We start from the raw sequence: 13,904 nt of genomic DNA, 5'->3' as shown, positions 1-13,904 counted from the left end.
TTTATATTATATAATAGTACATTCATCGAAGTTACCTCCAGACAAAAGTTCTAAAACAGACAGGAACACAATCGATAACTCGATCCAATTTAACATTGTCAGTAAAATCCTCCCCAATCTTTCTATCCCCAGATCACGATCCAACGTAATCCCGAACTGTCCATGAAACAGGAAGGGATTACTCTTTCTAAATGTTGCTACTGGTTGGGTCCAAAAGTACGACAGGCGTTAAGGAGAAACGGATCAATGCTGCGGTTCCTTCTCTATGAGGTGGAGAAGGAGCACGTGGCCCTACGTGAGGGGTGAGCAATTAGGTTCTTAACCTTCAAAATTTCTCTAATATGTAAATAAAGCGTATATTATAATAAGCACTTGTGTGATAGAACGGTTATATCGTCGGACTGATCCTGAAGTTTAAATATTTAGATTTCTAAATTATACAGAGAGCGTTGGTCGGTTTGAAGGGAGGACAGAATTCGAACGAGGGGAGGGTAAGATTTAGGTGGCAGGGTCATGGTGAAGGGGACCAATTATCGACCTAAAACACTCCGGGTTTCAGCTTCTTAATTTAACTTCCCATGTTAATGTTCTCAGCAGGAAATCAAAGAAAAAATTATGTTACTTCATATTACGCCATTAAAAAAAAAAATTCACTATTATTAAATATAGAATAAATCAATGGGGATATATATAAAAATCATTTTTTTTTGTTAAAAAAAATAAGGAAAGGATTAATAAGAAACTTAATTCCAAACAATAAGGATTATATAAGTTATATAAAAAATACTCTATTAAAAAAAAAACAACACCCAAATTCTACTTTTTAAACTGTACTTTGGTGTATTTTTGGAAATAAATGACTGATATGACAATTTTTTAATATGCATATTTAAATATGTATGCATGATTTTTTTCATCATGAAATTTGTAATTGAAAATAATTCACCACAAAAGCAATAATTATTTGTTATAAACATTCATTCACACAATATACGAACGGAAAATAAAAATAAAAAGTAATGATATAAAAAAAGCAATAAAAATAAATATGAAATATTATAGAATAATATACTATTATATTAAGAAATATAATAGAATAATATACATACTTAGTTAAAGACTGATAACTTAAATTAAGGAAAATTATTAGACCGTATGCTATATAAAATTAAAGCAAAATAAATCACTTGAACGTAATCATACCTATATACATTCGACCTAGGGAATCTCGAACCAAGCATTGTAGATAACAAAGCGAGCAAACAGGAGATCCCTGTGCTTCTTTTCCAGCCATGTCACTACCAATGAACGCCAGTGAACAATGAGTGAGGAGACTAGAGCCACAGACGCTTATAACAAATGGAGAACTACTTACTAAAAGTCTCGGGACAAGTTTCGTTTCAATCTTCCAGTTTATAAGGATAAATTAGAACTAGACAGAGCATGCACTAGAGGATTAGGATGATGGAGATAGAGTCGGGTGGAAGTTCGAGATTTTGTATATGGTATATGATCGTCTTTTCAATAGCGTAAAAATTATAATTAGTTTAATATGCTTGTGCTATGAATGATTTTCTTGATTTTCACTGTAGGTCTGTGACAGCATATCATAGTAACATAATTTCACGAAATTATCAAACCAAAATTTCAAAATGTAATGGAAAAAAAAATGTTTTTGACGAATTGATTATTCTTTTCCCTCCTTTTTTTCTTTTTTTTTTTTATGAGGAAGTAAAGTGCGAAAGAACTTTTTCCATCAGACAATAATAGAATGAGGAAGACAGCTGGAGTAAGAGGGAAAGCAATAAACCGCGCGATTCGTCCAATCCGATCCAACACTTCTCTACTTTATTCTTTTAGAAAGTTTTTCTCGGACCGGATTTCAAAGTCCACTACTTTTATACAATCTACAAGTTTCGAGAAATGTAAATTTTCCATTACTGTAAATTTGTTTATTACAAATTTATAAATTAATTTGTTAACATATTATAATGATTGTGAACTTTGAAAATTTTTGATTGTAGTGTAACGTTATCTAAAATTGGAATAAATATTGAATTATATTTAACTTGGAACAGGTTGAATTTATCTTGGAAAACACAATAAAATTTCCAATAACTATTACCAAAATTTAAATATTAATACCTAAAAACAGTTTATTAAAAATGGCCAAAACAGGGTAGGTTATTTACAAGTCAGAGAACATATTGAAATCAAAATGGTTCGTCATCCAAAACAATATTTTGTCAGAGTAGATTAAAGGACTTTCTATGAAGGGTGATAAAAGAGATATATTTATTCTTGTTTGAATAAAACTTTAAAATTTAAAATCAGTATATAAAATATTGAGGAACTTTTAATTTTTTTTACAATAAAATATCCCCAGACTAATTCAGTAAATAAATAAATTTAGTATTTTTTTTTATAAGTAATTAGGAGTAGTATTTTTCATAATATTTGCTAAAATAAATTGATTTATAGTTGTTCAGGCTATCGGGGACTCCTACGACTGTTACGAAGATAAACGTCATAAAACACTTTAAAATGTATTAAACTAGCTTTAACTTGAGTGTTAATAGACATCTGTGTGTCGAATGGTTTTTGAGTTATAGATTTCTCAAAATAAATTATACTAATCTTTCAGTACATTTTTATGTAGTGTTGGTTTTTAAAAAAATATATCTCGAGAACTATTAAACTGAAATAAATCTATAAGGGCTCATATTTTAGCAAATTTACTCTTCTTCGAATGATGTTCTCGTGATATATAGCTCCAATTGAAAAATGAATAGTTTTATACGTTTTGAAACAACCACCATTGTTTATTCCCCCTACCTATACTTGGCAAACTCATCTACTTTGACTAGTGATTAGACATAGTTTTCATTAAAGTATTAAAAAATTGGGGTGAAATAATTGGTTTTTTTTTCCTTCCCGGCTTTAGTACTAGTCCAGTATACGGAGTTACTCAAATGTTATTCAGATCAATAGTTTTCAACCAGTCATGGAAGGGAGAACATCATTATTCTGGACCTATGGATAATGATTTTCGTAATAAGTTTTAATACTACTATGGCTACATAAAAATAGCATACGAAGATTATTGGTTTATAAATATATTGAAACAAAAAATTAACCGCCGATTAATCGTTGCAGCAAAGGAACTAATAATTCAGAATGCACAATTTCTATGTTACTATGTTCTAAAGACAATTATTCAGAATAAGCACAACTGGATTTCTTAGGGTAAAATTCAAACATAAGGTGAGATTAAGATACGAGGCATTCACGACCATTAGTATTATTTGATACCATAACGTCGACGAATTTTCTTTTGATTTTAATTTTAATTTACTTTATTTATTTATTTTTATCCATTTATCTTTCTACAATTTTTGAGTTCGTGTCCATATGTTATCAAAACGTTTCTTACAAGGTCATATGATTTCACTGCAGAGAACATGTACCTAAAGTCAATAAACTACTCTCTTCTAGGATTACTGTAGGAGAGAAGGGAAGAAAAAATGGAGGTACTCGCGCTTTTTCCACAATTATAGACAATCGTTACTTCCCGAATGGTGGTAATACCTCATTATTATAGACCCACTTCTACTTCCTCGTGGATTGTTCACAGTCCACTTTCAGAATCAATCAACAGACCACATCAATGGTATCGTAATATTGAATTGTAGTCGCGCTTAAAAAGTGTATTTAAGCTCGATTGATGATCTGAAAAGAGTGAAACTAAATCAAAACATTTATATTAAAAAATGTAAATATATCGTATAGGGTTTGAAACAAATTTTCAAGATAAAAATTATATCGTTACACAAGACATGATAATAAACGTTGGCTAATTTTTTGTGGTGTTCATGATACAAGTGAAAATAGAGAGGCTAATGTTCTGTAAGTTGTAAACAAATTATTAATTTCGGTAAATAAAATAGAATGCGACGGCAAAATAGGTAAAAATTCAATTGAAATGGAAATGTTAAGCTATATCCTATCCTAAATATGAAATTCAAATTAAAACCAGAAACAGCTATTCTTATTTTTAAAACCATTCTCAGACCACTGCTGATGTATGGCTGTGAAGTCTGGGAAGCGGCATCCTTTACGAAAAGGAAAAAATTACAATCTTTTCAAAATAAAGTCGTAAGAATTGCAGTTGATGCTCCTTGGTTTGTAAGAAACAGTCTATTGCATTGGGAATTACAAATAGAAACAATAGGCTATTACTAATAGATGATTATATAAAAAAAAAAGGTTCATGAAGTTCCACTCCCATACAGTTAAAGGAGCAGTGATCTATAACTTGAGAAACCATAACCCAGACTGCTGCAGGGCCTCCTATTATAAATTCAGTTATTGTCACTCTAAAATTTTATTTTACCTTAATTTCTCTTTCTAAAATCCACCTTCTTTTTTTTCCCATTAGAAGTCAAATATTTATTTTGTTAAATCCATAATTGTCATTGTTTTTGTTATTGGCTTTACTTTTATCTTTTATTAAGGATTATTATTTTAATCTATATATATGTATATATATACCTCTTACATTAAGTATGTAAGGCCCACCAGGCCGATCTGGTATTAAATAAATAAAGAATAAAAAAGGGAAATGTGTGTGTTCCACGGCTATATTCAGCATGGCAGCATGGCAGTATGGCAGCAGTCGTGCACACGAACTAAACATGAGGTTCCAGTGGTTAGAAATCCCACCTTACAAAGCTCTCCATCGCTACTAATGACCACTGCTTGTTAGTGAGGTCTTATGTCCTTCCTTCTTACTCATTACCTTATGGATGCACTATGTTATACAGAATAGTAAAGATTTTAGATGTTTGAAGCACTTTGCTGTTGTACTGATCATATTGGATAATTTAATATACTTTTATATTTTATGCATCTTAATAATCGCAGCAGTTACCACAACTGTCTAAAATACGGTCCATACATGAGCATACTATTTCAGCGTAGCACCGCTGGCCATATGCAGACCCACGTAATTGGCGGCTTTGACAAGTTCCAAGAATAGAAACTGTTTTAACATTATCAAAACATGACCGATTAGTTTGGTTAGAATTATTATACAGTCGGTGTGGTCTCTGGTTGTTAAATCGATAAATTTGCATAAGTAAGATAGGTTTACAAAGGCCTCCTTATAAATGTAACAATATCGGACACAGGTATATCCTAATAAACTATTCTAAACTAAATTATAATTTATACGAATCGTTTAAATGATATTAATTATTAAACTGAAATAAGCTTTTTCCATAATTTTTTTAAGCTATATCCGTGTTTTCAAGATATTTCCATTTCAAATCATAACATTTTTAAATATAGAATTATAAACTGACATAATAAAGCGAACATATGCACATTATGCCTCTGTTAATAATTCTATTTGTATTTATCTTTATCCTATTTATTATTTTATCTTAAGTTTTTAATTGTTTATATACCTCTACCTTTACATTTTATCTAACGCCTTTACCCTTATGTTGATTCTACCTTTTTTTTATGTTTTTAATTGTAGTTATATGTTCAAGAGCTACATCGTGGGTAGAAACGGGTTCTCACGATTAGACATATTTTTGAAGAATATACTCTATATTTGCCAAGAATAAAGAGGATAGGACTGACCCCAAATTTATTAGAAGCTCTCACAGACGAGGAAGCTTACATTAGTTTGAACTCTTAAAACAACATCGCCTTCTTTCTAAGTTATAACTCCTCTTCGATTTTAATTTTTTTTTATTTTTTTTTTTTAATCATTTTTTTTTTACTTTTATCATGCCATAGGCGTTGATGACCAGAGGGCTTCACGCCTTTAAACAACAATCAACAACAACGTCGGCAAAAAGTATGTAAATAGTTTATAACTTCTTAACATGGAGGAAGCTTGGAAGCGAAACTAATGAATAGACGCGTACGAAATCACTACTTGTGGAACAGTGGAACACAAATATGTACGGAAGAAAGAAGAGTGGAACACAATACGGTGCTTTCTCTGGCCTTGTTCCATTCCAAGAGAGCCACTGTGGTGTTTAGCCAACCACACACAGGCTTTAATCGCAGCTACTGAGACGGAACGGCTCTCCTGATTGGCTCCCGGGGTTTTCGTTTTACGGCGGGATCGACCGGCTCAGAAATGTAGGATCTTCCCTAGGAGGTTATTGCCCAAACAAAAGAATGAGAATCTCTTTTGGCTTTAGTCCAAACATTGCATCTATCAATGCAGTTCTATCTCCTTGTAGCATTAATGAATCAATTTTATTTAGATTCTCTATGAAATATCTTTTTGCCCAATTGACATTTATATGAGGGGGCATAGAAGCAAATGACGTCCATATATCTCATATTGCACCCTCAAAGTAATATTAACTAAAGAATCCAACATTTGAGAAAATATACTTCAAATGTTTGAATTTTATATTAGAACTTATGTTCAATTAAAAAGCTAAGCAAAGAATACATCATTATGAATAAAAATGTTATTGCTTGATTGGATAGTAAACTAAATTGAGTTTAAGTATATAAAAATCCCCTCAAATTCCTCCAAAATTTATACGTATAAGTTTATAAAATGCCAAATTAATAAGATAGCTCTAAGTTGTTTCACTAAATAATTCTTAATTTTTTTTTTTATAATTCCATAAATTTTTTTAATGAAAAAATTTCATTCTCTAAATATGAATTCTTAATGGGCCGTCCAAAGCTCAGTGATTGGGATTAGTATTTGCATTTTGATATTTATTAGAGGTGCTGATTCGAATCCAGCTAGGGGTGTTGACTTTTGTCATTGAATGGCGGTCCCACAAAATGAAAAACTTGACCCCCAACCATAGTTAGGCAGTAGGACTCCAATGGAACTCTTGGCCGCAAAAAAAAAATGAATAGAAAAATAAAATCTTAATCACTCTTATATAATTCTAAATTATGAATTCGAAAAATGTATATGAGAAATTTTCTATTAAAAGTTAATTTGTCCACTATTGAAAAGTAAAGGATTTTTTTATGTTAAAATTGTATGCCAAAAACTTATTTAGTTGATTTCAAAATTAATATTTTTTGATAACACACTTTCAGGCAGGTGTTAAAAATCAACATTGTCAATAAAAAAATTAATTATCTACACTAAATGCTTCCATAATAATTTTTACATAATAAGTTAACAATAGTGAAAAAATTGAGTTTTAGTAAATGTAATTGGTCATATGTTTTTGGAATAACTTCTACAGTTCAGAATGTCAAAGGATCAAACTAGATATAACCGTAAACATATTTTTAATTTTTATATTAGCTGTTTCCAAGTAATGTATTAGTTTATTTAAACAGTCTAATGTTCAAAACCATTCTATATTCAAAACCATAACTCTGTCCATGCCACAAAAGTTATTTCAATAATAGTTTGTACCACATCCTCCGACATTGTTCTACCTTTAAAGAAAATAGACAATATACCTTAAAACCACCCATATCCGTATCTTGCGACTTACAAAACATTGAAAATATATTGAACATTGATAGTGAAGCCAAATTAAACATACTATATATTTATATCGTAAATGGGAATTTTTACATTGGAAATTTATATAAAACATTTTTTGTTGCTTTTAAGCTGTGAAATCGATGCAAAGACTTTTATTATTAAGTATTAAGAGGTTAATAATAATAATAAAATGCTGAGATCCTGGTGGGCCAGAGGTCTGGTGTAATAATAATAATAATAAAACGCTGAAATCCCTCGTTATAGGTAAAATAAAACATTCCATGGTGATTATATGTAATACAAAATATTACACAATAATCACTAAAAACTATATAATAGGGAGCTTTTAAATTGTATTTTTATGTATGTTTTAACTAATATTATGTAACTATCAAAAATGAGTTAAAATAGGACAAAGAATGAAGTATTATTATGTACACTTCAGTCAAAACTTTAAGACCACTTCAATTGATATATTTTGGAATTGATTCGACTGAATAAATTAAAATAACCTTTTTTTCACGGGAAGCTATTAGAATAAAATAATACAATCTTATGTAAAAAAACAAAAATAAACTGAAATAAACCTGTAAGGCTAAAGGTTAAGATATAAGCTTTTTTTTCGTTACGAGAGACTGGCATATATAATTTTTTTTTCCTTAGGTAATTTTTGAAATAAAAAAAAAATCTTTTTGAGAATCAAGAAAAAAAATATTGTAACCCAATTCATTTTTTTATCCAGTTTTCCAATCCTCTGAATAGTTCGATTGGGACCAGAAATTTTAGAGACAAAATAATGTTGCCGCCATCCAAGTCTTCATATCGCCTCTCAAATCTATGTTTCCTAACATATCAATATGAAAAAAAATACATCTTTATGATTAAACTTCGCACTATTTTTCCCTTCGTAATAGGTAGCAAAATCTAAGACGTCGGAAGTGCTGCAATCTAAGTATCCTTAAGCCTTAATAGGTGAGATGGAATTGACAAAAAAATGGTCTGGTGAAGTCTAATCGACCCAAATCTTTAGTTAATTTATTGAATTAGAAATTAATCCAAGTCCTTAACCTCGTAATAAGTTGTATTTCAATTCACTTTTAATATATTCCATATAAAGGTAAGTGAAAGTAAATAAGTATCATCTCAGTCAACAAAACTGATGACCTTAAACCTTTGATCATTACTTAAAAAATTGATTGTTAATAATCATGTGAGAGAGCTATCTATATTAGTTGTCGGTTTTAATGTGTAACTAAAGATGTATTACATTGAACACATTTATAAAGTTCTTCACGATTCATGCCCCGCCCATCTGCTTCATGTCGTGAGATTCATAATCTGAGCTAATATCTTGTACTATCTGCGGTATCTTGTACGTTTCTTATGGAACTAAAACTAGAATACCTGGTTAACCTGATTAATGAATTACGTACTTTGATAAAACCGACGATTGGCGTAAATATTCCGACGCAATAAGGTGTAATCGGGCTCAATATGCATATCCCAAAGGATTATTTTAAGACTGTGAAATTCGATTTAATGCTCTCGAGGAAGTAGTTACTTTTTTAACTTAATTAATTCCTTCATGCAAATTAATCTGAACTCGTCTCGATCCGTGCGTAATACATAAACCAATAGTGCTAAACTTTTGAACTTTTGACTCGGAGTCTGTAGAAGCTATCAATATTGGCTTGAATTTACATACCTTGGAGGTCTGGGTGGTTTAGGAGCCTTCACAAGACACAACAATTTCTTCATGAGCCGCGCGAACACAGTCAAAGACCGAACACTAATGCTAAAGCCTTCGTAGGAGAGTGATTCAAGAAGCGTCCGCCGATTGACAAACTCGCGCGAGCCCCGACCTTGCCGATGTATGAAAATTCATCGATGCCAATTCGTGAGTGGGCATATCATCATCTAGGGTCGGCAGTGTTTGTGCATATTGATGAGGTCGCGTAGTCATAAAACTTTATGGAGGCGTAGTCGGCAAGTAGTCTGGAATATTAATGCATTCTAATTTCAATTTCACAGAGCCTGTCATGAAAGCAAGTAAAGTCCAAAAATAAAATACAAGTTCATTTAGAGAATTATATGGCTTGCGTTATAATAATAGTTGCTATGTTATCATTTCTCACCGTCTGTAAGCTGTTGGATGTCTTGCAGTGATATAGTGTTTCACTTGACCTTATTTTGTCCGAGTTTTTCTATACTGATCGAACCGGTACTTTAGAATCTAAAGGATTTGTCTTGGGAATCTTCTACTCCTATCATTAAGATTGAGAAAGTAGAAAACCACAACACAAATTGGCGGTTTTGTTTTTAATTGTTTGCGTTTCTTCACTACGGAAGGTAGGAGAACATTGTGTTTATGCAGAAGTTTAAAATATATACATATATATCCTTAGAGTAGAAATTTTTCACTTTTTACAATTAAGACATAAATTTGGATACAAGTCTGACTAGTCAAATTTGTGTTCGGGTATAATCAGTCGATCCATCAATTCGATTTTGAAGACAGTTTCAGAAGTTGTAAGGGTTGGTACATAGCGATCTTATTTAATACGTGCTTTGGAGACGGGAGCCCTAATCAGAAATTTCCATCTTCGAAATAAGCATTGATAGATAACTCAGCATTCTTATGGAAAAGAGGCGATATTCTGTACGAAGCAAAAAAAGATTGATTTAAGGTAATTGAAGACTTCCACAGGACATTCGTAGTTAGACATCGTGGGACTTGGAAACAAGACTTTTTTTTGAAGACTTGAGAAAGATAGAGGCTAGAACGGCGAAAGCGGGCCGTAACACCAGGTTGGCAAGCTGAAGGAGACACTCAGAGGGATGGAGATGGCTCGAGTAATCGACATAAATGATTTTGGATGATATCAATAATAATTATCCTAGCATCCATGAAACGTTTCATGTATTTTACATATTATTTTAGTATCATGTCTTTCCTGACATCGACAAAAGGCATTAGTGCCTAATAATATTATTCTAAAGGGACTAATCCCAAAATAAAAAAGAAAATTATTATTATTAATCCCCTAGACACACAGTTTTCGAGTTAATTGAGAAAAAAAAATTAAATCAAATAATATATTTTTTTTGACAATTCAGAGAACGATTTTATTCAAAACCAACCTCATTGCAAATCTACAACATAATTTTTATTAGAATAATTGAAGCAGTCCATGAAAAATAATAGAAACAGAAACGGTATCTGATCACAAACGTTTTGGCATAAATATTCAACGAAGAATCCACTAACCCTTCCAAAAATTAAAACTGTCTCGTAGCAATTGAATAACAATTTCAATTTCCAATTTACATTACAACTTAGTAGAACTACGTGATGGCAACTCGCTTATAAATAGCTCCTTAATAGGACTAACCCCTTCGTTGAACAATGTAGAATTTATGCTAATGTAACGGCACGATTTGTTCAAATGGTTTTATAACAACTTCCGAAATTTGCATATTTAAATTACTTCAATAAAAATACAGCCAAGGGAAACTGTTCAGGTAAGTAAGAGAGTCCCTCGGTTCATCTCAAGTCTCTGAGTTGGTATCTAGCAAGTCTTATCTCTTCTTACAACAACAATATATTTATCAACATCCAACTGAGAACCAACAAAAGAGCCTAAGTAATTGTAAACAAACAGTGACACACTTTTGTATTTATTTCGAAGTATTTGTTTTGTTTTTTTAGTTAAATTAAATATTCTCGTATTCAATCCTTACTATCCAAAATCCTTCGTAAAATCCTCAATGCTCCATACTTTGTCACATATAAAATCATACATAAAGACCTTAATGTTTCCTATGTAACCGATTTAGCCCGAACCAGATATCACTCCTTCCATTATAAACTTCCTAACCACTCAAACCCCCTAGTTTCTAACCTTGCACCCTCTTCCATTCCTGACAATCCTCCGAGGCGCCTGAAAAGAAAATGGCCACGAGACCAGCTAATGTAAAATGTCACCAATGGGTAGTTGCTCTACACGCCTGTAACACTCCATTTTAACTAAGACCATATTTACTAAATGTATTATATAATAAACAGTTGTAAAATTAAATAAAGTTATTAAAAAAATTAAATATTAAATATATTATACTATTTATATAAATTTTAGAATCAATAGTTTTAAATAAATAAACACTGACTTACTTTTGTACTAATTTCGTGTTTGTTTTGTTTTTTGAGTTCCATTAGTTAACAAATATATTGTTTTATTTACTAAAAATCAAACTGAGAACCAACAGAAGAGTGCAAATAACTGTAGATAAATAAAGATTGACTCACTTTTGTATTTATTTATTTTTATTCATTATCAAATAAGTCAATTTTTATTCACTCGAGGAAACTGTTAAGAAAGAGACTGTTTGCCTACAATACAAGCCAAGTCAAATACCTGAAAATAAAGTTGTTATAATATTACAATAATGACAAAAAGCCATTCTTTACGACAACCTATGTGAATCTTTTGTGAGAACCCTTATGATCGTCGAGAGACCCTAAAGGTTTCATATAATTATATAAATTTTAAATTATAATTTATCATAGAACCTATAGGACAGGATAACTTAATTTGATTTCTCCATTTCATAGAATTCTTGGCACAAGATAGGGATTATGTTTCCTGTGTAACGGAGATTTATCTAGATCCCTAACCAATGAATCATGCTGTTTACGAATACCTCATCTGTTGGTATTAGGTTGGGCAGTGTTTGGAGGACCGCCCAGCGTTCCAGTGATGATATATGTTGAAATCGAATCCATCCAAGAATATAATAAGATTATTATTTAAAAAAAGAAAAAAATCTATCTTACAAGTTCCTCACAATCGAAGGTAAGAAAGTAGTGTTCATGCAGAAAATGAAAAAAGTTTTGAACATAAAAGAGTAATTATCTGCTTGTATTTTACGTTATAGAAATCAGAAAACAAAGCTGGTTCTGTGTATTCCAGAAGGACGGTTCGTCTGTCTGTATTGAAAACCATGTAATGGAAAAACATTTACTACTACTGGTATGATTTTTATGACTATTAATAATGAGTTAAATTTGTGGAACAATGGAAGCTTAATTTGAGATAGGTTAGGTCAAAAACTGATCTTCAATTGAAATGTTGGAAGTGTGCGTTCCTTTGTAGAGTGATGTTTCGAGACTGCATCTTTTCTGAATAATTTTACTGCTCTGAGACCTGCTCTTCATGGTCTTTTCTTTACTCATAAGTAATAATATTAACGATCATCATGGACTATGTTAAAAAATATTTCTAGAAACACAAAAATACAAGACCAAATAAAATTACATGGGTAAATTGATTTCGTGACGCGAAAGAGAACTCTCGAGATGAAACAGAAGTGGTGGACAGCAACACTCAATGTGTTTTGTATTTAAATTAAAATATCAATCATATAATGAGGAACATTTCACTCTGTTTGTAATGAGCTATAGTTCAAAATAGTATCTTGACGGGACACCGAGATTGAGAGGCGAAAATTGGAAAAGATAGCGCCAGAAATGAAATGTCTTACTGTTATGATAATAAAGATGAACAGTTAGGTACATTCTATATTAGGCTAAGCAACATTGTTTATACTTGAACATAAAACAACAGATTCCACAATTATTATGAACAGAAATATTAATTATTTTTTTAGACATACTAAAAACACACCTAGTAATTAATTATAAATTGTTAGTAATTGATCATATGGCGAGAGGTTTCAAATGGGTTTGCCACTAAAACAAACGTAAAATAATGAAACATTAAATGAATTATAAATAAAAATAGATTAGGAAATATACTAGAGAAATAAAAATTTTGGTAATAATTTCGGCAGTGGCACCGATTTCAAACATCTCTTTTCTAACGTCGACTATTGCCGCTGAACACATTAATAATCTTGCCACCACAATAGCTTCAGAAATGAAATGATAATGAGTTTTTGAACATTTTTATTAGAATATCTTGAAAACTAAAAATCGGATTTGAATACTGTTAAGTGAGGATAACTTTCAACATTTCACCCTCTTTGTAATGGGCTATATTCGAAAACTGTATCTTGACGGTACTCCAAGCTAGAGAGGCGAAAAGTGTAAAAGATAGCACCAGAAATAAAATGAGAACGAGTTATTGAACATTTGAATTAAAATATCTTGAAAAGGAGATACAAGAGGTGGTACAACTAACGCCATTGAATAATTCAATCAATTGTTTAGATTTTTTATTTTAGCTATCGCAAGCCAATCAAATCAAAATTTATTAATAGCACAATTAAATAGAACATTATTTAATAATTATAAATAAGAGAATAAATAATTAAAAAATATTTTTACATTTTTGTAAAATAAATATCATTATAATACAATATTTAAATTCAAGAAGTTACACTTCTG

At 30.9% G+C, this 13,904-nt stretch overlaps 1 protein-coding gene across 3 annotated transcripts in view; it reads right to left on the bottom strand.

Annotated features, from left to right (window-relative positions):
• Nucleotides 1–13,904, bottom strand: part of LOC106685918 (F-box/LRR-repeat protein 16) — a 356,715-nt gene that overhangs the window by 260,194 nt on the left and 82,617 nt on the right. The window contains exon 1 of one of the 3 annotated variants that reach the window (XM_014428922.2): nt 9,204–9,313. The exons of the other annotated variants lie outside the window; for them this stretch is intronic. Coding sequence (XP_014284408.1) covers nt 9,204–9,256 — 53 coding nt within the window. The 5' untranslated portion in view covers nt 9,257–9,313. Of the gene's footprint in view, nt 1–9,203; nt 9,314–13,904 lie in introns of those variants that run through there. 3 annotated transcript variants of the gene reach the window in all.

Source organism: Halyomorpha halys, unplaced genomic scaffold, assembly GCF_000696795.3.
Source record: "Halyomorpha halys isolate HHAL.00 unplaced genomic scaffold, Hhal_1.1 Scaffold755.1, whole genome shotgun sequence".
In the NCBI taxonomy this organism is placed as follows: domain Eukaryota; kingdom Metazoa; phylum Arthropoda; class Insecta; order Hemiptera; family Pentatomidae; genus Halyomorpha; species Halyomorpha halys.
The sequence above is the reverse complement of the archived record's forward strand: the minus strand, read 5'-3'. Positions and strand labels throughout refer to the sequence as shown.